Genomic DNA, 26,267 nt, shown 5'->3' with positions numbered 1-26,267 from the left:
ATGTGGCCTGGTCCAACCTAGACCTCCTTTGTTACCTCTTGCCCCACCCCCACCTCACTTGCTTATAACCTGTGACTTTTCTAATATTTGTCAGTTCCGATGAAGGGTCACTGACCCGAAACGTTAACTCTGCTTCTCTTTCCACAGATGCTGCCAGACCTGCTGAGTGGTTCCAGCATTTCTTGATATAATACAATGGGTTTGACGAGCATGGGAATGCTGGGGAATTCAGATCTATTTGTCCTTTGGATCCACATGTACCGTTGGAATTGGGAAGAAGAATCCCAGCAACCAACGCTTCCCAAACACATCCTGAAGATTGACTCCCCATGGAGTACAGCGTACTGCAGGCATCCCTTTCTTCAGATGGTACCAGGTGCGACCTCGAGCTACCAAGAGAATCTGTTGGCAGCAGAAACCAGCACAGGTGAGTCCAATCCCCAGCCAGATGTACAGCATCAGGACGAGGAACAACTGGAAAGATGGGATCATACTGAAGAAGAAGTGGAAGAAGGAGAGTGGAAGGAGGGTGAGGAAGGTGAGGGGATTTTCAAAGGAGAGATGATATTCCACACTCAGATATGCTACACCTACCACCAAGGAGTAGAGACAGACAATGGAGGTGTACCATCCAAACATCAGAAAGTAACGCATGTTCCTGTTCCCAATACAGTTTGCAGTGAAGAAGCAATGGTGGTCCCGCCTCAGGATGACTTTGCTGCACAACTTGCAGAAGTGACTGCCCGGCTGCAGGGATTCATTGCCGTCGGGACAGGCACTGCTGGTTTGTAGGCTCTCTGATGGGTACCACAGGATCAGGAAGTAGTTTCCCAAAACATTTGCCGAGATGTAGAGAAAGAAAATGAAGTGGCAGCCACAGTACGACCATGGCTGGCTGAAGTCATCAGCAAAGATAGTGGGAATGAAAACAAAACTCTGAAGGATCATCGTGGTGATGGAGACTCCGAGAAAATACGAGGGAGCTATGGTGTTCAAGATCTTCAGTTTCAGCATCCTGGATCATTCCTTCCTGCAAAAGGGAACAAACGCAATGAATTGCAGCAATTATTCCTGTTCAATAATGGGACAGAATATTGGGTTAAAAATTAGAACAGTGCTGATTACAGGGTGACGTGATGAAAGCGTTTAACATTAGGAAATCCCCAGGGCCTGATAATCTACATCCCAGAGTACTAAAGGAAGTGGTCCTGGAAATAGTGGATGCGTTGGTGGTCATCTTCCAAAATTCTAGAAACTCTGGAGTAGTTCCTACAGATTGGAGGGTGGTAAATGTAACCCCACTATTTAAAAAAGAAGGGAGAGAAAAAACAGGGAATTACAGACCAGTAGCGTGGAAAATGCTAGAGTCCATTGTAAAGGATGTGATAGCAGAACACCTGGAAAGCAAAAACAGGATTGAGCAAAGTCAGCATGGGTTTACAAATGGGAAATCATGCTTAACAAATCTACTGGAGTTTTTTGAGGATGTAACTAGTAGAATAGATAAGGGAGAACCAGTGGATGTGGTATATTTGGATTTTCAGAAGGCTTTTGATAAGGTCCCACATAAAAGGTTAGTGTGCAAAATTAAAGCACATGGGATTGGGGTAATATACTGGCATGGATTGAGAATTGGAAATAGAGAGTAGGAATAAACGGGTCTTTTTCAGGGTGGCAGGCAGTGACTAGTGGGGTACTGCAGGGATCAGTGCTTGGGCCCCAGCTATTCATAATATCTATTCATGACTTGGGTGAGGGAACTAAATGTAACATTTCCAAATTTGCAGACGACACAAACTTGGGGGTAAAGTGAGCTGTGAAAAGGATGCTAAGAGGCTCCAATGTGATTTGGACAAGTTGGGTGAGTGGGCAAATGCATGGCAGATGTAGTATAACGTGGATAAATGTGAGGTTATCCACTTTGGTTGTAAAAACAGAAAGGCAGATTATCTGAATGGTGATAGATTGGGAAAGGGGGAGGTGCAACGTGACCTGGGTGTCCTTGTACACCAGTCGCTGAAAGCAAGCATTCAGGTGCAGCAAGCAGTTAGGAAGGCGAGTGGTATGTTGGCCTTCATTGCAAGAGGATGAGTACAGGAGCAAGGATGTCTTACTGCAGTTATACAGGGCTTTGGTGAGACCATATCTGGAGTATTGTGTGCAGTTTTGGTCTCCTTATCTGAGGAAGGATGTTCTTTCCATGGAAAGAGTGCAAAGAAGATTTACTAGGCTGATTCCTGGGATGGCAGGATTGACGTATGAAGAGAGATTGGATCGACTAGGCCTATATTCACTGGAGTTTAGAAGAATGAGAGGGGATCTCATAGAAACCTATAAAACCTATAAAAGCTGCATTTTTCCAGTCCTGGCAAGATCCTCGTAAATCTCCTCTGTACCCCCTCTAGTGCATCCTTTCTGTAATGAGGTGACTAGAACCAATGTTCCAGAACCAATGAGTTATACAGTTGCAGCATAACCTCCCTGCACTTATATTCTGTACCTCGGCAAATAACAGAAAGGATTCCATATGCCTTCTTAACCAACTTATCAACCTGTCCTGCTACCTTCGGGGATCTGTGAACATTCCTGATGTTCCCGATGGCTGGGGAGTCCAGAACCAGGGGTCACAGTCTCAGGATACGGGGTAAGCCATTTAGAACCGAGATGAGGAGAAATTTCTTCACAGAGGGTGGTGAACCTGTGGAATTCTCTACTGCAGAAGGAGGCCAAGTCATTAAATATATTCAAGAAGGAGATAGATATATTTCTTAATGCCAAAGGGATCAAGAGATATGGGGAGAAAGCAGGAACAGGGTACTGAATTAGACCATCAGCCATGATCTTTTTTGAATGGCGGAGAAAGGCCGAATGGCCTACTCCTATTTTTTCCTATGTTTCTATGAAAGTATGTAAAAGTGTAAGTAGAAGCAGACTTTCTAGCAGTTGACTATCGAGAACGAGGAGCTATTGACGCTAGATTAACTGCAGGAGATTTAGAGGCTGTGGGATTCACTTCCAGTAGCTGAGGCAGAAATTATGTCAGCATTTCAGATTAAATTGGATATGTGGATGAAGGGATGTGGGTACAGGCGGATAAATGTAAATAGGACTTTCTGTTCAAATGGAGGGTAAAACACTAACAGACTGGTTGGGCTGAATGGATGGTTTCTATGTTATGTTATGAAGGATGTTCTGCTTCAGTTATACAGGGCATTGGTGAGACCACATCTCGAATACTGTGTGCAGTTTTGGTCTCCGTATTTAAGGAAGGATGGAAATGCTTAAATTATATAAATTAAATAATTGGAGGCGGTTCAGAGGAGGTTTACTGGATTGATACCTGGAATGAGTGGGTTGTCTTATGAGGAAAGGTTGGACAGACTGGGCTTATTTTCACTGGAGTTTAGAAGAGTGAGGGGAGACTTGATTGAAGTTTATAAGATCCTGAACGGTCTTGACAAGGTGGATGTGGAGAGGATGTTTCCTCTTGTGGGTGAGTCCAGAACTAGGGGACACTGTTTTAAAATTAGGGGTCGCCCTTTTAGGACAGAGATGAGGAGAATTTTTTTCTCTCAGAGGGTTGTGTGACTTTGGAACTCTCTGCCTCAGAAGGTGGTGGAGGCGGGGTCATTGAATATTTTTAAGGCGGAGGTAGATCGATTCTTGTTAGGCAAGGGAATCAAAGATTATCGGGGGTAGATGGGAGCGTGTAAATCAAAACACAAACAGATCAGCCATGATCTTATTGAATGGCAGAACAGGCTCGAGGGGCCAAATGGCCTACTTATGCTCCTAATTCATATGTTCGTATGTCAACTTCTGCCACCTCAAGGTACCCAGAACACTGAGTTACACACCAACCTTCTCAGTGTCACAGTGAATTGGAAATACTTTGGACTGGGGATGGTCTTCCAATCAGCCACCATAACTTCAGAAACCCGAGAAAAACCTCAGAAATGGCTATCTGTAGATCCTCTGCCAAAGTCTCAGCAGTCGATTGGGAGGGAACCTGGCAGCATTTGTATTTCACCTATAGGCCTTATGGCCAAAGGTAAACCACTTTCTTCTGGGCAGGGGCTGTACAAGTCATGCTGTACTTTTAAAATAGAAGGTATTAATTGCTGCCAAATAGTTAGATAATTTTACTAAACTGAGAAGTGATTTAGCGAAAGTGGACTGGAAACAGTTACTTGAAGGTAAATCAGTGTCAGGGCAGTGGGAGGCATTCAAAGGGGAGATTCAAGGGGTTCAGGGTAAACATGTTCCCACAAAGAAAAAGGATGGGACGGCCAAATCTAGAGCCCCATGATGTCAAGGAGCTTATAGGGTAAGATAAGGCAGAAAAGGAAAGCTTATGTCCGACACTGAGAAGTCAATACTACAGAAAGCCAAGAGGAGTATAGAAAGTGGAGGGGTGAAAGCAAAAAGGAAATTAGGAAAGCAAAGAGAGGGCATGAAAGAATATTGGCAAGCAAAATCAAGGTGAACCCAAAGATGTTTTATCAATACATTAAGAGTAAGAGGATAACTAAGGAGAGAGTAGGGCCTATAAAAGACCAAAAAGGTAACCTATGTGTTGGGGCAGAAGATGTTGGTATTGTTCTTAATACTCTGCGTCTGTCTTCACAAAAGAGGGGGATATTGTAGTTAAGGAGGAAGAGTGTGAAGTATTGAACGTGATAAACATAGGGAGAGAGGAAGTATTAATGGGATTAGCATCCTTGAAAGTTGTTATATCACCAGGGCTGGATGAAATGTACCCTAGGCTGTTAAAAGAAGCAAGCAAGGAAATAGCAGAGGGTCTGACCAGCATTTTCCAGTCCTCACTGGATACAGTGTGGTGCCGGAGGATTGGAGAATTGCTAATGTTGTACCTCTTTAAAAAGGGAGTGAGGGATAGACCGAATAATTACAGGCCAGTCAAGCTAAGCTCAGTAGCAGGCAAATTATTGGAATCCATTCTGAGAGACAGGATAAACTGTCACTTTGAAAGGCACAGGTTAACCAAGGATAGTCAGTATGGATTTGTTAAAGCAAGATCTTGTTTGACCAAATTGATTGAATTTTTTGAAGATGTAACAAGAAAGATAGATGAGGGTAGTGCAGTTGATGTGGTCTACATGGACTTTAGCAAGGCTTTTGACAAGGTCTCACATGGCCGAGTGGTTAAAAAATAAAATCCCATGGGATCCAGGGAAATGCAGCAAGGTGGATATAAAATTGGCTCAGTGGCAGGAAACAAAGGGTAATTGTTGATGGGTGTTTTAGCGACTGGAGGGCTGTTTCCAGTGGCGTTCCACAGGGCTCAGTACTGGGTCCCCTGCTTTTTGTGGTATATATTAACGATTTGGACGTAAATGTGGGGGCATGATCAAGAAGTTTGCAGACGACACAAAGATTGATAGTGATTGGTAGAGAGCAAGGAGGATAGCTGTAGGCTGCAGGAAAATATTGATGGTCTGGTCAGATGGGCAGAAAAGTGGCAAATGGAATTCAACTTTGAGAAGTGTGAGGTGATGCATTTGGGGAGGTCGAACAAGGCAAAGGAATACATGATTAGTGGGAAAATACTGAGACGTGTAGAGGGAGTGAGGGACCTTGGAGTGAATGTCCACAGATCCCTGAAGGTAGCAGGACAGGTCGATAAGGTGGTTAAGAAGGCATATGGAATCCTTTCCTTTATTAGCCGAGGTATAGAATATAAGAGCAAGGAGGTTATGCTGGAACTGTATAACTCATTGGTTAGGCCACAACTTGAGTACTGTGTGCAGTTCTGGTCACCTCATTACAGAAAGGATGTAATTGCATTAGAGAGGGTGCAGAGGAGATTTACGAGGATGTTGCCAGGACTGGAAAAATGCAGCTATGAAGAAAGATTGGATAGGCTGGGGTTGTTCTCCTTGGAACAGAGAAGGCTGAGGGGCGATCTGATTGAAATGTACAAATGTTTGAGGGGCCTGGATAGAGTGGAGGTGAAGGGCCTTGGTTCAAACACGGACAAAAGAGCTGAACTCAAGAGGTGAGGTGAGAGTGACTGCCCTTGACATCAAGGCAGCATTTGACCGAGTATGGCATCAAGGAGCCCTAGTAAAACTGAAGCCAATGGGAATAAGGGGGAAAACTCTCCACTGACTGGATTCATACCTAGCGCAAAGGAAGATGGTGGTGGTTGTTGGAGGTCAATCATCTGAACTCCATCACATCACTGCAGGAGTTCCACAGGGTACTGTCCTAGGCCCAACCAGCTTCATCTGCTTCATCAATGACCTTCCTTCAGTCATAAGGTCAGAAGTAGGGATATTCGCTGATGATTGCACAATGTTCAGCACCATTCGCAACTCCTCAGATACTGAAGCAGTCCGTGTAGAAATGCAGCAAGACCAGGACAATATCCAGGCTTGGGCTGATAAGTGGCAAGTAACATTCGTGCCACATAAGTGTCAGGCAATGACCATCTCCAACAAGAGAGAATCTAACCATCTCCCCTTGACATTCAACAGCATTACCATCGCTGAATCCCCCACTATTAACATCCTCGGGGTTACCATTGACCAGAAACTGAACTGGAGTAGCCATACAAATACTGTGGCTACAAGAGCAGGTCAGAGGCTAGGAATCCTGCGGCGGGTAACTCACCTCCTGACTCCCCAAAGCCTGTCCACCATCTACAAGGCACAAGTCAGGAGTGTGATATAAACTGTCCACTTGCCTGGATGGGTGCAGCTCCAACAACACGCAAGAAGCTCAAGACCATCCAGGACAAAGCAGCCCGCTTGATTGGCACCCCATCTACAAATATTCATTCCCTCCATCACCGACACACAGTGGCAGCAGTGTGTACCATCTACAAGATGCACTGCAGCAATGCACCAACATTCCTTAGACAGCACCTTCCAAACCCGCGACCTCTACCACCTCGAAGGACAAGGGCAGCAGATACATGGGAACACCACCACTTGCAAGTTCCCCTCCAAGCCACACACCATCCTGACTTGGAACTGTCTTGCCATTCCTTCACTGTCGCTGGGTCAAAATCCTGGAACGCCCTTCCTAACAGCACTGTGGGTATACCTACCTCACATGGACTGCAGCAGTTCAATAAGGCAGCTCACCACCACCTTCTCAAGGGCAAGTAGGGATGGGCAATAAATGCTGGCCTGGCCAGCGACACCCACATCCCATGAATGAATTAAAAAAAGAGAGGTCAGTGACTAGGGAGCTTAGTTTTAAAGTGATTGGTAGAAAAATTAGAGGGGAGATGAAGAAAAACCTTTTCACCCAGAGGGTGGTGGAGGTCTGGAACTCACTGCTTGAAAGGGTAGTTGAGGTAGAGACCCTCACCTCTTTCAAAAGGAGTCTGGAAATGCACCTCAAGTGCTGTAATCTGCAAGGCTACGGACCTAAAGCTGGGAAGTGGGATTAGTTTGGATTGTTTTTCGTCTGGCACAGACACAATGGGCCAAGTGGCCTCTTTCTGTGCCTTAAGCTTTCTATGATTCTATGTGAAAAAAATGACCCTGAGCCAAATGTAAACTCTACTCAGCCTTTCCAAATTTATGTACCTACCGTATCTTGACAAAATCATGCTTTTTCATTGCTATACCTGAAGTAGAAAAGTAAATTTAACTTGAGCCAATTTGAGTTTTGCTGCATATAGAGACATTTTGTTGAAACTTTCAATGCCAATGTGATGCTGGGTATATAGGCCATACGTCCCAAAGACTGGCGGATCGTATCAAACAACATGTCCCTTCCGCTGTTCACAACAGGCAAGGTACAGGCCGTACCCAACCAGACCGTGCTTGCAAAACTCAAAACACAGTGTTCAACATTAGATGTGATTCCATGATTGGACAACATTTGCTAAATGATCCTCTGTGTGCTAAGAATGACCCTGACAGGGCTCGCAATGTGGTGCATTTGCGCGTAGAGGAAGATTAATCCACAGGGCCCCGTTCCTTGCAGACAGAAAGAACATGTACACACATTGTGCCCGTTTCAGCTGAACAAAATAAATGACAGCCATTCACAGGTTCATTCCTCACGCAATGCCTTGACCAATCAGAGTCAAGCTGCCTGGTTTAAATTTCAAACAAAGCTTGGCAGTTAACTGTCAGTCATCATAAACTGGTGCATTCTCCATGGCAACACCTCTACCAATCAGAGTCCACTTGCAAACCAATCAGCACTCTCTTCTTGTACAGTATAAATTTGTTGTTTCCCTTACATTGGTATTCTTGCGATTTGTCCTGATGAGTGCAAGATGAAAAGCTTTGAAAAATTGTCTCTATTTTCAGCAATACCTTATGATTCAAGGAAGGTCATTGATGAAGCAGCTGAAGATGGTTGGGCCTAGGACACTACCCCGAGAAACTCCTGCAGTGATTGCCTGGAGCTGAGATGATTGACCTCCAACAACCACAACCATCTTCCTTTGCGCTTGGACCAGAGTCAGAGGCAAAGCGAGAGAGGAGGGAGCACGTTGGGAGCGGACAGAGAGGAGCACGGTGGGAGTGGTGAGAGAGAGAGAGGGGAGCACAGCGGGAGTGGAGAGAGAGAGAGAGAGGAGCACGGCAGGAGCGGAGAGAGAGGAGCACAGCGGGAGCGGGGAGAGAGAGGAGCACGGCAGGAGCGGAGAGAGAGAGAGGAGCACAGCGGGAGCGGAGAGAGAGGGGAGCACAGCGGGAGCTGAGAGAAAGAGAGAGAGAGGAGCACAGCAGGAGCAGAAAGAGAGAGGAGCACGGGTGGGAGTGGTGAGAGAGAGAGAGAGGAGCACAGCGGGAGTGGAGAGAGCGAGGGAGGAGCATGGCGGGAGCAGAGAGAGAGAGAGGAGCACAGCGGGAGAAGAGAGTGAGAGAGAGGAGCACGGCGGGAGGGGAAAGAGAGAGAGGAGCACAGTGGGAGCAGAGAGTGAGAGAGAGGAGCACACCGGGAGCGGGGAGAGAGAGAGGAGCACAGCGGGAGTGGAGAGAGAGAGAGAGAGGAGCATGGCGGGAGTGGAGAGAGAGAGGAGCACGGCGGGAACGGAGAGAGAGAGGAGCACGGCAGGAGTGGAGAGAGAGAGAGAGAGGAGCACGCCGGGAGCGGGGAGAGAGAGAGGAGCACGGCAGGAGTGGAGAGAGAGAGAGAGAGAGAGGAGCACGGCGGGAGTGGAGAGAGAGAGAGAGAGAGAGAGAGAGCGAGAGAGGAGCACGGCAGGAGCAGCAGGAAAAAAATAAATTGAAAAGTGACATCACGATGTCACGATCAACACTGAGAGCAGGGAAACAGAGATCCACTGGGGTGAATATACAGGTAAGCTTTTAATTTAATTTAATTTAAATCAAACATCACAGGCAAGCAGGTAGGTGATTGGTTTGGAAAGAAGCTACCTGTTTTGTGAGTATCTGGTAAGTGATTAAGATCCATTCTAATCCTAACGTTAAAAAGGACTGTGCGGTGGTCACTCCTACCAATACTGTCACGGCCAGATGCATCTGCGGCAGACAGATTTTATTTTTATTTTTTTATTTAGAGATACAGCACTGAAACAGGCCCTTCGGCCCACCGAGTCTGTGCCAACCAACAACCACCCATTTATACTAATCCGACATTAATCCCATATTCCCGACCACATCCCCACCATTCTCCTACCACCTACCTACACTACGGGCAATTTACAATGGCCAATTTACCTATCAACTTGTAAGTCTTTGGCTGTGGGAGGAAACCGGAGCACCCAGCAGAAACCCACGGGGTCACAGGGAGAACTTGCAAACTCCGCACCGGCAGGACCCAGAACTGAACCCGGGTCGCTGGAGCTGTGAGGCTGCGGTGCTAACCACTGCGCCGCCCATTTTGGTGAGGACGAGGTCAGGTAGGTTTTTCTCTCACCACCTGCCGCATACCCAGTCTAGCAGCTATGTCCTTCAGGACTCAGCCAGCTCGGTCAGTAGTGGTGCTATAGAGCCACTCTTGGTGATGGACATTGAAGTCCCCCACCCAGAGTTCATTCTGCGCCCTTGCCACCATCAGTGCTTCCTCCAAGTGGTGTTCAACATGGAGGAGTACAGAGTCATCAGCTGAGGGAGGGCGGTAGGTGGTAATCAGCAGGAGGTTTCCTTGCCCATGTTTGACCTGATGCCATGAGACTTCATGGGGTCCAGAGTGGATGTTGAGGACTCCCAGGGCAACTCCCTCCTGACTGTATACCACTGTGCCACCACCTCTGCTGGCTCTGTCCTGCTGGTAGGACAGGACATACCCGGGGATGGTGATGGCAGTGTCTGGGACATTGTCTGTCAGGTGTGATTCTGTGAGTATGACTATGTCAGGCTGTTGCTTGACTAGTCTGTGGGACAGCTCTCCCAACTTTGGCACAAGCCCCCAGATGTTAGTAAGGAGGACTTTGCAGGGTCGACAGGGCTGGGTTTGCCGTTGTCGTTTCCGGTGCCTCGGTCGATGCCGGGTGGTCCGTCCAGTTTCATTCCTTTTTATAGACTTTGTAGCGGTTAGGTACAACTGAGTGGCTTGCTAGGCCATTTCAGAGGACATGTGAGAGTCAACCACATTGCTGTGGGTCTGGAATCACATGTAGGCCAGACCAGGTAAGGACAGCAGATTTCCTTCCCTAAAGGACATTAGTGAACCAGATGGGTTTTTACAATAATCAACAATGGTTTCATGGCCATCATTAGACTAGCTTTTAATTCCAGATTTATTAATTTAATTCAAATTCCACCTTCTGCTGTGGTGGGATTTGAACCCATGTCCCCAGAGCAATACCCTGGGTCTCTGGGTTACTAGTCCAGTGACAATACCACTATGCCACTGCCTCCATTCTAATCCTAACGTCTAAAATAGTAAAGGAACTATTGGTAAGCTTAATAAAATATATTAAAAAAGGAAAATAAAATAAATAATTGAATAAAATAATTAAGTAGTTAATTAAAACACATTCAGGATAGCAGGACAGGTGATGTGTCACGGCTGCAGCATGTGGGAGCTCCTGGATGCCAGTGTGATCCAGGGCAAACACGTCTGCAGCTTTTGTGTCTCGAAGAGCTTCGGCTCAGAGTCATTGAACTGGAGTCCTTGTGGAGATGAAGTCCTGCCTTTTAATTGAGGATACCCTCCATCGTGTTGTGTGGCACTACCACCGTGCTAAACAGGATAGAACAAAGAACAAAGAACAGCACAGCACAGGAACAGGCCATTCGGCCCTCCAAGCCTGCGCCGATCTTGATGCCTGCCTAAACTAAAACCTTCTGCACCTCCGGGGTCCGTATCCCTCTATTCCCATCCTATTCATGTATTTGTCAAGATGTCTCTTAAATGTCGCTATCGTATCTGCTTCCACCACCTCCCCCGGCAGCAAGTTCCAGGCACTCACCACCCTCTGTGTAAAGAACTTGCCTCGCACATCCCCTCTAAACTTTGCCCCTCGCACCTTAAACCTATGTCCCCTAGTAACTGACTCTTCCACCCTGGGAAAAAGCTTCTGACTATCCACTCTGTCCATGCCGCTCATAACTTTGTAAACCTCTATCATGTTGCCCCTCCACCTCCGTCGTTCCAGTGAAAACAATCCGAGTTTATCCAACCTCTCCTCATAGCTAATGCCCTCCAAACCAGGCAACATCCTGGTAAACCTCTTCTGTACCCTCTCCAAAGCCTCCATGTCCTTCTGGTAGTGTGGCGACCAGAATTGCACGCAATATTCTAAGTGTGGCCTAACTAAGGTTCTGTACAGCTGCAACATGACTTGCCAATTTTTATACTCTATGCCCCGACCGATGAAGGCAAGCATGCCGTATGCCTTCTTGACTACCTTATCCACCTGCGTTGCCACTTTCAGTGACCTGTGGACCTGTACGCCCAGATCTCTCTGCCTGTCAATACTCCTAAGGATTCTGCCATTTACTGTATACTTCCCACCTGCATTAGACCTTCCAAAATGCATTACCTCACATTTGTCCGGATTAAACTCCATCTGCCATTTCTCCGCCCAAGTCTCCAACCGATCTAAATCCTGCTGTATCCTCTGACAATCCTCATCATTCGAGGGCGGCACAGTGGCGCAGTGGTTAGCACTGCAGCCTCACAGCTCCAGCGACCCGGGTTCAATTCCGGGTACTGCCTGTGTGGAGTTTGCAAGTTCTCCCTGTGTCTGCGTGGGTTTTCTCCGGGTGCTCCGGTTTCCTCCCACAAGCCAAAAGACTTGCAGGTTGATAGGTTAATTGGCCATTATAAATTGTCACTAGTATAGGTAGGTGGTAGGGAAATATAGGGACAGGTGGGGATGTTTGGTAGGAATATGGGATTAGTGTAGGATTAGTATAAATGGGTGGTTGATGTTCGGCACAGACTCGGTGGGCCGAAGGGCCTGTTTCAGTGCTGTATCTCTAATCTAAAAAAATCTAATTATCCGCAACTCCACCAACCTTTGTGTCGTCCGCAAACTTACTAATCAGACCAGCTACATTTTCCTCCAAATCATTTATATATACTACAAACAGCAAAGGTCCCAGCACTGATCCCTGCGGAACACCACTAGTCACAGCCCTCCATTCAGAAAAACACCCTTCCACTGATACCCTCTGTCTTCTATGACTGAGCCAGTTCTGTATCCATCTTGCCAGCTCACCTCTGATCCCGTGTGAATTCACCTTTTGCACCAGTCTGCTATTTCAAACAGATTTCAAACAAATCTAGCAATGCAAAACTGGGTATCCATGAGGCGCTGTGGGCCATCAGCAGCAGCAGAATTGTATTCAACCACAATCTGTAACTTCATGTCCTGGCATATCCCCCACTCTACCATTACCATCAAGCCAGGAGACCAACCCTGGTTCAATGAGGAGTGCAGGAGGGCATGCCAGGAGCAGCACCAGGCGTATCTCAAAATGAGGTGTCAACCTGGTGAAGCTACAGCAGAGGACTACTTGCGTGCCAAACTGCGTAAGCAACATGTGATAGACAGAGCTAAGCGATCCCATAACCAACGGATCAGATCTAAGCACTGGAGTTCTGTCACATCCAGTCATGAATGGTGGTGGACAATTAAACAACTAACTGGAGGAGGTGGCTCCACAAATATCCCCATCCTCAATGATGGTGGAGCCCAGCACATCAGTGCGAAAGATAAGGCAGAGGCATTTGTAACAATCTTCAGCCAGAAGTGCCGAGTTGATGATCCATCTCGGTCTCCTCCTGAAGTCCCCAGCATCACAGATGCCAGACTTCAGCCAATTCAATTCACTTCATGTGATATCAAGAAACGACTGAAGGCACTGGATACTGCAAAGGCTATGGGCCCTGACAACATTCCGGCAATAGTACTGAAGACCTGTGCTCCAGAACTTGCCGTACCCCTAGCCAAGCTGTTCCAGTATAGCTACAACACTGGCATCTACCCGGCAATGTGGAAAATTGCCCAGGTATGTCCTGTACACAAAAAGCAGGACAAGTCCAACCCGGCCAATTACCGCCCCATCAGTCTACTCTCAATCATAGAAACATAGAAAATAGGTGCAGGAGTAGGCCCTTCAAGCCTGCTCTGCCACTCATTATGATCATGGCTGATCATCCAACTCCCACTTTCACCCCATCCCTTGAGACCCAAGAGCTATATTTAACTCCTTCTTGAAAACATACAAAGTTTTGGCTTCAACTGCTTTCTGTGGTGGTGAATTCCACAGGCTCACCACTCTCTGGGTGAAGAAATTTCCCCTCATCTGAGTCCTGAATGGTTTACCCCGTATCCTTAGACTGCAACCCCTGGTTTTGGACTCCCCCACCATCGGGAACATCATAGAGTCATAGTGTCGTACAGCATAGAAACAGGCCCTTCGGCCCACCACGTCCATGCCGACCATAATGCCTATCTATACTAATCCCACCTGCCTGCATTAATTCCATATCCCTCTATGCCTTGCTCATTCAAGTACCTGTCCAGATGCCTCTTAAATGTCGCTCCTGTTCCTGCCTCCACCACCTCCTCAGGCAGCTCATTCCAGATACCCACTATTCTTTGTGTGAAAAATTTACCCTTTTGATCCCCTTTAAACCTCCTCCCTCTCACCTTAAATCTATGTCCTCTAGTTTTAGTCACCCCTACCATGGGAAACAGACTCTGGCTATCTACCCTATCTATGCCTCTCAAAATTTTATATACCTCTATCATGTTCCCTCTCAGCCTCCTTCACTCCAGGGAAAACAGACCCAGCCTATCCAATCTCTCTTTATAACTCAAGCCCTCCAAACCAGGCAACATCCTTGTGAATCTTTTCTGCTCCCTCTCTAGCTTAATCACATCTTTCCTGTAGTGCGGCGACCAGAACTGCACACAGTTCTCCAAATGCGGCCTAACCAACATTATGTACAAGTGTAACATGACGTCTCAACTCTTGTACTCAATGCCTTGGCCAATGAAGGCAAGCATGGCATACACCTTCTTCACCACCCTGTCTACCTGTGTTGCCACTTTCAGGGAACTGTGTACTTGCACCCCAAGTTGTCTCTGCTCAACAACACTCCCCAGGGCCCTGCCATTCACTGTATATGTCCTGCCCTGGTTTAACTTCCCAAAATGCATCACTTCACACTTGTCTGCTTTAAATTCCATTTGCCAATCCCTTGCCCACCTTCCCAGTTGATCTATATCCTGTTGTAACCTTAGACAACCTTCTTCACTGTCCACTATACCACCAATTTTGGTGTCATCTGCAAACTTACTAATCATGCCCCCTACATTCACATCCAAGTCATTAATATATATGACAAATATACTTGGATTTGCAGAAGGCTTCTGATAAAGTCCCCAACAAGAGACTGGTTAGCAAAATTAAAGCACATGGGATAGAAGGTAATATACTGGCATGGATTAAGGATTGATTAACCGGCAGAAAACAGAGAGTAGGAATAAACAGGCCATTCTCTCATTGGCAGGCTGTGACTAGTGGGGTACTGCAGGGATCATCAGTACTTGGGCCCCAGCTGTTCACAATACATATCAATGATTTGGATTTGGGGACCAAATGTAGTATTTCCAAGTTCGCAGATGACACAAAACTAGGTGGGAATGTGTGTTGTGAGGAAGATGCAAAGCAGCTTCAAGGGGATTTGGACAGACTTAGTGAGTGGGCAGGAATGTGGCAGATGGAATATAATGTGGAAAAATGTGAGGTTATCCACTTTGATAGGAGGAATAGATGTGCAGAGTATTTCTTAAATGGTAAGAGATTAGAAAGTGTGGATGTACAAAGGGACCTGGGTGTCCTCGTCAATAAGTCACTGAAAGCTAACATGCAGGTGCAGCAAGCAATTAGGAAGGCTAATGGTATGTTAGCCTTTATCACAAGAGGATTTGAATACAGGACTAGTGAAATCTTGTTTCAATTGTATAGAACCTTGGTTAGACTACACCTGGAGTACTGTGTGCAGTTTTGGTCCCCTTACCATAGGAAGGATATTATTGCCAGAGAGGGAGTGCATCCAAGGTTTACCAGACTTGTTCCCGGGATGATGGGACTGTCCTATGAAGAGAGATTGGGGAAACTGGGCCTGTATTCTCTTGAGTTTCTAAGAGTGAGAGGTGATCTCATTAAAACCTACAGAATACTTAAAGGGATAGACAGGGTAGATGCAGCTAAGATGTTTCCCCTGGTTGGGGAGTCTAGAACCAGGGGACATAATTTCAAAATAAGGGGGAAGCCATTTAGGACGGAGATGAGGAGAAATTTCTTTACTCAGAGGGTTGTGAATCTTTGGAATTCTCTACCCCAGAGGGCTGTGGAAGCTCAGTCATTGAATATGTTTAAAGCAGAGATTGACAGATTTCTAAATACCAATGACATAAGGGGATATGAGGATAGTGTGGGAAAAAGGCATTGAAGTAAATGATCAGCCATGATCATATTGAATGATAGGGCAAGCTCAATGGGCTGAATGGCCTACTCCTCCTATGTTCCTATGTTTAATCACCTCTTTAAAAGATTCAATCAGGTTTGTTAGGCATGTTCTGCTATTTACAAATCCATGCTGACTCTCTCTGATTAGCTGAAATTTTCCAAGGTTTTGTGTCACTGTCTCCTTAATTATAGATTCTAGGAATTTCCTCACAACAAGTGTTAAGGCTATAATAAAAACAAAAACTGCTGGAAATACTCAGCAGGTCTGGAAGCATCTGTGGAGATAGAAGCAGAGTTAACGTTTCAGGTCAGTGACCTTTGATCAGAACTCAGTTTTGGTCGACACTTCATCAAACACCAGGAGGGAAATAGAAAGCAATGAAGGTGAACAAGGTAAAAGAGACAAACGAAAATCCCGTCAGAAAGAAGAGCAGAACTTCTTCAAGGTAGGCATTCCTGGAAGAGAAGTGGCAGAATACTGCAGATGTTGGAAATCTGAAATAAAAACAAAAAGTGCTGGAAATACTCAGCAGGTCTGGCAGCATCTGTGGAGATAAAAGCAGAGTTAACGTTTCAGGTCAGTGACCCTTCATCAGAACCCTGTTAATGTTAAGGTTAACTGGTCTATAAATCCCTCTCTTACCTTTCTTAAATTAAGGAGTGACATGTAATTTTCCAATCTAAAGGGATGATTCCTAAATCGAGAGAACGTTGGAAGGTTATAGTTAGGGCATCTACAATGTTCCCACCTATTTCCTGTAAAACCCTGGGATGGAAACCATCTGGTCCTGGGGATTTGTCACTCTTTAGTGCCACTATTTTCTTCATTACCGTTATTTTGCTTATGATAATTTTGGTGATACCCTGTCCCTGATTCAATATTAATTTCCTTGGGATTTTCAGCATGCTGACCTCTTACTCGACAGAAAATACTGACACAAAGTAATTATTCAGCATGTTCACTATTTCATTAGTTTCATGGAAAGAGTAAGGCTAGAATACTCAGTCAGTACTTTGTATCATAGTTTACAAAAGAAAAAGAATCTTACAAAATATCGGAAGAAGCGGAGAGAGTAGAGGGAATGGATAGGATAAAAACTTGAGAGGCAGGAGGTACTCGAAAGCTATGCTTGGCCGGATGGCCCGTACCCCAGGTTGCTAAAGGAAGCGGGAGTGGAGATAGTGGAAGGGCTTGCCATAATCTTCCAATCTTCCCTGGATACGGGGGAGATGCCAGAGGATTGGAGAGTGACAAGTGCTACACCCTTATTCAAGAAAGTGTGTAAGGACGGTCCTAGCAACTACAGGCCAGTTAGTTTGACATCAGTGGTGGGTAAGGGTTTAGAAACTATAATCAGGGAAAATATCAACACACACTTAGAGAGGTTTGAGTTAATTAAGGAGAGTCAGCATGGATTTGTAAAAGGCAGATCATGCTTGACTAATCTAATTGAATTTTTGATGATGTAACAGAAGGTTGATGAAGGGAATGTGGTGGATGTTGTCTATTTGGATTTTAAGAAAGTGTTTGATAAGGTACAACATAAAAGGCTGGTTAACAAAATTGAAGCTCATGGAAGAGGAAGGTCAGTGTCCAATTGGATAAAAAATTGGCTCAAGGACAGAAAACAGGAAGTCGTGGTAAATGGTTGTTTTTCAGACTGAAGGATGGTAGACAGTGGTGTTCCCCAAGGATCAGTGCTTGGAACACTGCTTTTTTTGCTATATATAAATGACTTGGATTTTGGAATACAGAGTAGAATTTCAAAATTTGCCGATATCATCAAACTTGGAGGAGTGGCAAATTGTGAGGATGATACGAACCACCTGCAACAGGATGTAGTTAGGCTAACAGAATGGTGTCAGGCAAACCCCACCTGCCAAGACTGAGGCACACATTATTTTGCCACATGAACATTAAAACTTAAAATTGCAAGCCCTGACCGGAAAGACATTTCCATGGTTACAGACAACGTTGAAACAACAGAGTTGCTTCTCCAATACACAGAAGTGGTCAGACCAGTTTTAGTCACATGGTTAACTGGCTGTTGCAGAGAAATTTGAACCTCCAACAAAGGATGTGAAGAGACTGTTCCATATAAGGAGCTAGTCACATGACCAACCAGCTGGGCACCTTGGGAGTTTTTTTTTAATTTGAACTCCCAACGAAGAGAATCGAGTTAGACAAAGTCATGTGCTCATGGAGTAAAGACCTCTCCTGGAACTGAGAACATTTCCTCTCCTGTCTGCCTGCCTTCATCTCTTCCCACGGAACTGAATCTTATGAAAACACATGAAACTAAAAGAGAGAAAGATTTCCTATGTGAACATAGTTTTTTAAGGCGAATACTGGGCCCCAACGAAGCGCAAAACGATATCTTCAATCAAGGACTACAGCAAGCTCGAGAATCAGTAACAAGACTTTGCCTCAAACTGTTCTACTTAACTTTTCTTCTGCTCTTTTCTGTCTCTATTTTTGCATGTTTATATCGTGTGTGCATACTAACGTGGGTACGTCGTATATTCATCGGCGTGAACCGTATTAGCATTTAAGGTTTAATAAATTTCCACTTTCTGTTTTAAACCAAAGAAAGCCTGTGTGTGCTCAGTTATTTGCCTGATAATTGCAAACTGTGAATACGGATTCACAAAAAGAGGAGCTCAAAACACAGTGTGTTTAAAAATTAAACCCTGTTAGACTAAGACCAGGTAAAGATAGCAAAAGACCCCTCGACATTGCTCACCTGGTTGTAACAATGGGCAGTCAAGAAACAGATGGAAACAGATGGACAAGTGTGAGGTGATTCATTTTGATAGAAGGAATGGGGAGAGGCAATATATACTTAATGACACAGTTCTAAAGAGTGTGCAGGAAAAGAGGGACCTGGGGGTGCATGTGCATCTATCTTTGAAGATGGCAGGACATATTGAGAGAGTGGTTAGTAAATAATATGGGATCTTGGGCTTCATAAATAGAGGTATTCAGTACAAAAGCAGGGAGGTTATGCTGAACCTTTATAAAGCTCTGGTGAGGCCCCAACTGGAGTATACTGTCCAGTTCTGGTCATCACAGTTCAGGAAGGATATGAGGGTCCTTGAGAGGGTGCAGAGGGGATTTACCAGAATGATTCCAGAGATGGGGGATTTTAGTTACAAGGTTGGTTTGGAAAAGCTGGGGTTGTTCTCCTTGGCGCAAAGGAGATTGAGGGGAGATTTGATAGAGGTGTACAAGATTATGACAGACTTAGATACATTAGACAAGGATAAACTGTTCCCATTAACTGATGGTACAAGGACTAGGGGAGACAGATTGAAGGTTTTGGGCAAGAGATGCAGGGTGAATATGGGGAAGAACCTTTTACGCAGCGAGTGGTAATGACCTGGAACTCGCTGCCTACGAGGGTGGTGGAGGCAGAGAATATCAATGATTTCAAAAGGAAATTGGATGGGCACTTGAAGGAAATAAACTTGCAGGACTACGGGGATCAAGCGGGGGAGTGGGACTGTTGAATTACTCCGCGGAGAACTGGCATGGACTGATGGGCCAAATGGCCTCCTTCTATGCCGTAAATGACTCTGACAATATCACAGTTATCAGTTTTCAAGGGGCCAATATTGCTCTTGACCACCCTCTTTTCCCTAATAAAATTGTGAAATAGTTTTTTATTGATTTTTATATTCCTTCCAAGCAATGTTCCCTCTAATTTCTGTTTGCTCTGCATGGCTGGCTTGATGCACTGCGTGGTCCCTTTAAGATTGATGTGTGTCCACACGTGCGTGCATCTTATGTTGTTTGTGCGTGGCTGGTTTGTTCCCTGTAACATTTTCGATTGTTAAGCAGCTGGTACCATGTACCAGCTTAGAGGGAGCATTGTTTGCAAGTTTCTTTTCATGCTCCCTTTTTGTAGCTTTTACTAAAAAAATAGCAGAGATGCTGGTTATGGGAAAGATTCAAGGAACAGCAAAGGATGACAAAATAATGCAAAAAGATCAAACTTTTTAAACCATTCTTGGTATTTGTATTTCCTGTTAGCAGGTATTGAATCTGTGTTTCACCCTCTTTAAAGCCTCAGGGGGTTAAATTGGATAACCCCTGAAAATGGTGCAGTGCTTGTAACTAACCCACGAGGGTACAGTGCAATACAGCAGCACATTAACTTTATGATGCCTGCTTATTACCATAATTGCTGCATTGCAGCCAGCGCTTACCACACTGTTCATTGGCTGAACGCGTCAACTGGCAGCCCTATATTGTGTGTGCCTAGAAAGAACAATGGATGGCAGCAGATGGCCACGGACAAACGTGAACTGTGAGGAGCTGACTGGGCAGACAGGACAGTATATACTACACTGAGCTATCAAGATCCACGGTGAACCACTGGACAATGTGAATCACTTCTCATACCTTGGGAGGCTCCTCTCAGCAACGACAATGAAACTCAGCATTACCTCCAGTGTGCCAGCGCAGCTTTTGGTCGTCTGAGGAAAAGAATGTTTGACGACAAAGACCTCAAACCTAGTACCAAGCTCATGGTATATAGGGCCACAGTGTTACCTGCCCTCCTGTTAGCGTCGGAAACATGGATGTTGTACAGCAGACATCTCAAAGCCCTGGAGAGATATCACCAGTGGTGCCTCTGCAAGATCCTGCAAATTCAGTGGCAGGACAGGCGCTCCAATATCAGTGTCCTCTCTCAGGTCAACATTCCCAGTATCGAGACACTGGCCATAGCTAGTCAGTTATGTAGGGGAGGGGTGGGGGGGCCACATTGTCCTCATGCCTGATGCAAGAATCCCAAAACAAGCTTTCTACTCTGAGTTCCGTCATGGCAAGAGACTACAAGGGGGCAGAGGAAATGCTGCAAGGATGTCCTTGAAGTCTCCCTGAGAAAATGTGACATCTCCACTGAATCGTGGGAATATCTTGCCCGAGACCGCCCAAAATGGAGAAGAAGCATCTGCGAAGGTGCCAGTCAGTTCGAACAACATTGACGTGCCCAGACAGTGACCAAGTGCAAACAGCAGAAGGAGTGTTCAGAAATTTGAGCATTCCTTCACTCGCCTCACCAAACACCACCTGCTCCACCTGTGGCAGAGTGTGCGGATCCAGAATTGGACTGTTCAGTCACATAGGGACCCACAACCCTGGAAGAAAGTCATCTTCGTTTCCGAGGTACTGCCTAAGAAGAAGGTTGTGAGTGAATAGCACTACTTAAAGCTGGCCTGCATGTCTTAAAGGGAAGGTGTATTGTAGCTGCTGGAGGTGCAGTGCAAAAAACATCCACAGCTGTCTATGGGAGAGAGCGTGCACACTGAGATTTTCCTACATTGGGCTTGGTGGAGGAGGTGGAAAGGAAGAGAGATGTCCTGTATCCTCAGGGGTGTTGGAGCCCTACAGAGACACAAGGAGAAGGTAGTGGGAACAGATAGCTGTGGAGGTCAATGCCAGGAGTGTAACCCCAAGGACCTGGATACAATACTGGAAATGTTTAAAGATCTCAAGCAAGTGGCCAAAGTCAGTGAATTCATCTTCATATCCTACCAACTTCACCACTAGCCTCATTCACTGCTCAAGTCACCACACCCCCCATCACTCACCTACCAACAATCTCCATCAATCAGGACTCAGAACTAACATTCATAGCTTCACCTCATCCTCACACACTTAACATTGTTACAAGTCTCACACCCACATCACACACTGCCAGCTATTCAACCATGACAGCCACATCACCCAATAACATTGCACCACATTCACTGACACACTTTCCTCTCTCTTCGAGGACAAGTTGGTGCACAACTGGAAGCAACAGGAACTGGAGGGGGAGAGACCCACCTGCCTGTTCTAACCCCCAAGGAGGAGACAGCGCTGGCCATTATGGGAAGGGTCTTTGCAGAGGCCATGTCCTGCGGAGGTGCTGACACCATCGAAGATGACAGTATCCTCATACCCTCATACCTAATCCTCCTCCTTACATTCCACTTCCCCTCATCGCACATTCTCTTCTAACTGAGAAGCTGCTGATGGTGTAAGAATGGACTTCATACTTTTTCCCTGTCCACTCACCACAACCTTACCCTTGTCTCTTCCACATTTCACACCCAAGAATTGCAACCTGCGCAGGCAGTGGACGAAGACCAAGAAGACAGTAATGCTGAAGACAAACTGTCTCACACTCGCAGCTACCAACTCAGATACTAACATTGCGTGTACGATAGAGAATAGCATAGAGCTGGGATCAGCACATGGTGAGACACTGGGACAACAAGGCTGCACTCAGGACAGAGGCAAAGATAGAGCAGGTGCCAGCTCACATCATAGTTTGTGAGCGTGGTTAATGGTCAGCCTGGGTAATGGCATGTTTGACGGTGAGCATGTTGATGGCAAGTGTGTTACTGGTGAACGTGGTTGATGCTGAGTGTGGTTAATAGTCGGTGTGGTTAATGATGAGCATGGTTAATAGTCAGTGTGGTTAACGGTGAGTACGGTTAATGGTGAGCGTTTTTAACAGCAAGTGTGGTTCATGAGCGCTTTTAATAGTGAACGTGGTCAATGGTGAGTGTGGTTAATAGTCACTGATTAATGGTGAGTGTTTTTATAGTGTGGTTACTTGTCACTGTGGCTATTGGTGAGCATGGTTAACGGTGAGCGTTTTTAATAGTGAACGTGGTTAATAGTCAGTGTGGTTAATAGTGAGCTTGGTTAATAGTGAACTTGGTTAATGGTGTGGTTAATGGTAAGCGTTTTTAATAGTGAGCATGGTTAATAGTTACTGTGGTTAACAGTGAGTGCGGTTAATGGTGAACATGGTTAATGATGATATACAGTCCCTGATATACAGTAACAGGGTTTGCACTGCCCTTTTCCTCTTTCTGTCTCTCTGTTAGCTCTTCGCTTCACTCAGTGTTGCTCTTATGATCATTATTCCTGCTGTGCTCACTATTCTTTTGCCTTTTTCCTGTGCTTTATTCCTGCTCCTCTCTTCTCTCTGTCTCTCTCAGTCCGTGTCACATGGTTTTCCCTCTATACATCTCCCTCTGTCTGTCTCTTGCTCTTTGTCCCTCTCCCTCTCTGTCTTCTCTCTTTCCCTCTCTCTGCTGTAACTGTATCTTTGTTTTTCTCTCTCTGTCTCATCTGTCTGTCTTTCTCTATATCTTTCTGCTCTGCCTATCTGTCTGTCTGTCTCTATGTCCCTTTCTCTCTCTGTTCTTTTTCTAACAATGTCTCTCTCACCAACCCCCCACCCCCACCCCGTGTCTCTCTGTCCCTCTCTCTCTCTCTCTCTCTCTGTCCTTCTTCTGTCTCTATTGTTCTCCTCTTTTTGTCTGACTGTCTTTCTCTGTTTCTCTCTGTCGCACTTTCTCTGTCTCTCTCTCTCTTTCTGTCTCTTTACAAGGATGCCTTTGTGTGTGTTTCTTTTCGCTTTGTGTTGATTGCAGTCAGTCTGCTTCTGATGTTCTCTCTCTCTGCCATATTCTGGCCTTTCTGCAGACTCAGTCTTGCTGAATGAAAGCAGATGATGTGAAGCACTGCCTTTCTAAAGAGCTAAGGATAACTATCAGTGGTGGTGGTAGTAATGGTTCTCTGACTGCCCTCTTTGCTGATGCTGTGGATCATTTGTTTGATGCAGTACCTGGATCTAGGATGTGCTCGACGTCCTGTCTTGTCTCGATCCGGTATCTGTGTTTGAACGCTGCAGCTGAGATTCTCCTGCCCTGCAATCTGCGCCCTGGCTTCTGCCGGGCCCAATGTTAATGCTGCTCCCCAGCTGGCTGCTGCTACAAACTGCAGCCTCCGCACTGCTTGTAGCCTCAATCACCGTGTGCAGATAGAGCCACTTACTGATCTGCAATTCAACCAGTTCCCCTCACTCTCCGTCTGGAACATTATCCCCTCTTTTGTATAGAATCTGTCCTGTAGCATTTCCATTTTTAGCACAGAGTACAGAATCATAAAAACATATAGCACAGAAGGAGGCCATTTGGCCCATCATGCCTGTGTGGCTTTCTGAAAGAACTACCCAATTAGTCCCATTGCCCTGCTTTTTTCCCACAGCACTGCAATGTTTTTCCCCTTCAATAATTCCCTTTTGAAGGTTATTATTGAGTCTGCTTCTACCATCCTTTCATCAACCATCTCTCTTCTACCATCCTTTCATCGACCATCTCTCTTCTACCATCCTTTCATCGACCATCTCTCTTCTACCATCCTTTCATCGACCATCTCTCTTCTACCATCTTTTCATCAACCATCTCTCTTCTACCATCCTTTCATCGACCATCTCCCTTCTACCATCCTTTCATTGACCATCTCTCTTCTACCATCCTTTCATCGACCATCTCCCTTCTACCATCCTTTCATCGACCATCTCCCTTCTACCATCCTTTCATCGACCATCTCCCTTCTACCATCCTTTCATCGACCATCTCTCTTCTACCATCCTTTCATCGACCATCTCCCTTCTACCATCCTTTCATCGACCATCTCTCTTCTACCATCCTTTCATCGACCATCTCCCTTCTACCATCCTTTCATCGACCATCTCCCTTCTACCATCCTTTCATCGACCATCTCCCTTCTACCATCCTTTCATCGACCATCTCTCTTCTACCATCCTTTCATCGACCATCTCCCTTCTACCATCCTTTCATCGACCATCTCCCTTCTACCATCCTTTCATCGACCATCTCCCTTCTACCATCCTTTCATCGACCATCTCCCTTCTACCATCCTTTCATCGACCATCTCCCTTCTACCATCTTTTCATCGACCATCTCCCTTCTACCATCCTTTCATCGACCATCTCCCTTCTACCATCCTTTCATCGACCATCTCTCTTCTACCATCCTTTCATCGACCATCTCCCTTCTACCATCCTTTCATTGACCATCTCCCTTCTACCATCCTTTCATCGACCATCTCCCTTCTACCATCCTTTCATCGACCATCTCTCTTCCACCATCCTTTCATCGACCATCTCTCTTCTACCATCCTTTCATCGACCATCTCCCTTCTACCATCCTTTCATCGACCATCTCCCTTCTACCATCCTTTCATCGACCATCTCCCTTCTACCATCCTTTCATCGACCATCTCTCTTCCACCATCCTTTCATCGACCATCTCTCTTCTACCATCCTTTCATCGACCATCTCCCTTCTACCATCCTTTCATCGACCATCTCCCTTCTACCATCCTTTCATCGACCATCTCCCTTCTACCATCTTTTCATCGACCATCTCCCTTCTACCATCTTTTCATCGACCATCTCCCTTCTACCATCCTTTCATCGACCATCTCCCTTCTACCATCCTTTCATCAACCATCTCCCTTCTACCATCCTTTCATCGACCATCTCTCTTCCACCATCCTTTCATCGACCATCTCTCTTCTACCATCCTTTCATCGACCATCTCCCTTCTACCATCCTTTCATCGACCATCTCCCTTCTACCATCCTTTCATCGACCATCTCTCTTCTACCATCCTTTCATCGACCATCTCCCTTCTACCATCCTTTCATCGACCATCTCCCTTCTACCATCCTTTCATCGACCATCTCCCTTCTACCATCCTTTCATCGACCATCTCCCTTCTACCATCCTTTCATCGACCATCTCCCTTCTACCATCCTTTCATCAACCATCTCTCTTCCACCATCCTTTCATCGACCATCTCTCTTCTACCATCCTTTCATCGACCATCTCTCTTCTACCATCCTTTCATCGACCATCTCCCTTCTACCATCCTTTCATCGACCATCTCCCTTCTACCATCTTTTGATCGACCATCTCCCTTCTCCCATCCTTTCATCGACCATCTCCCTTATACCATCCTTTCATCGACCATCTCCCTTCTACCATCTTTTCATCGACCATCTCCCTTCTACCATCCTTTCATCGACCATCTCTCTTCTACCATCCTTTCATCGACCATCTCCCTTCTACCATCTTTTCATCGACCATCTCCCTTCTACCATCCTTTCATCGACCATCTCTCTTCTACCATCCTTTCATCGACCATCTCCCTTCTACCATCCTTTCATCGACCATCTCCCTTCTACCATCCTTTCATCGACCATCTCCCTTCTACCATCTTTTCATCGACCATCTCCCTTCTACCATCCTTTCATCGACCATCTCTCTTCTACCATCCTTTCATCGACCATCTCCCTTCTACCATCCTTTCATCGACCATCTCTCTTCTACCATCCTTTCATCGACCATCTCCCTTCTACCATCTTTTCATCGACCATCTCCCTTCCACCATCCTTTCATCAACCATCTCTCTTCCACCATCCTTTCATCGACCATCTCTCTTCCACCATCCTTTCATCAACCATCTCTCTTCCACCATCCTTTCATCAACCATCTCTCTT

The 26,267-nt window shown here is 45.8% G+C and overlaps 1 protein-coding gene across 1 annotated transcript; it reads right to left on the bottom strand.

Moving 5' to 3' along the window:
- Positions 1-234: 234 nt before the first annotated feature.
- zdhhc22 (zinc finger DHHC-type palmitoyltransferase 22) lies at positions 235-23,569 on the bottom strand. The gene is made up of 2 exons (XM_068038233.1): positions 23,525-23,569; positions 235-1,030 (listed from the first exon to the last, which is right to left on the bottom strand). The coding sequence occupies exon 2, from the start codon at positions 1,012-1,014 to the stop codon at positions 235-237; it is 780 nt and encodes a 259-aa protein (XP_067894334.1). The 5' UTR covers positions 1,015-1,030; positions 23,525-23,569.
- Positions 23,570-26,267: the final 2,698 nt, after the last annotated feature.

Source organism: Heterodontus francisci, chromosome 9, assembly GCF_036365525.1.
Source record: "Heterodontus francisci isolate sHetFra1 chromosome 9, sHetFra1.hap1, whole genome shotgun sequence".
NCBI lineage: Eukaryota > Metazoa > Chordata > Chondrichthyes > Heterodontiformes > Heterodontidae > Heterodontus > Heterodontus francisci.
The sequence above is the reverse complement of the archived record's forward strand: the minus strand, read 5'-3'. Positions and strand labels throughout refer to the sequence as shown.

Bases quoted from the DNA above. Each gene is read 5' to 3' on its own strand.
- zdhhc22 (XM_068038233.1), bottom strand. From the start codon at position 1,014: ATGCTGAAACTGAAGATCTTGAACACCATAGCTCCCTCGTATTTTCTC.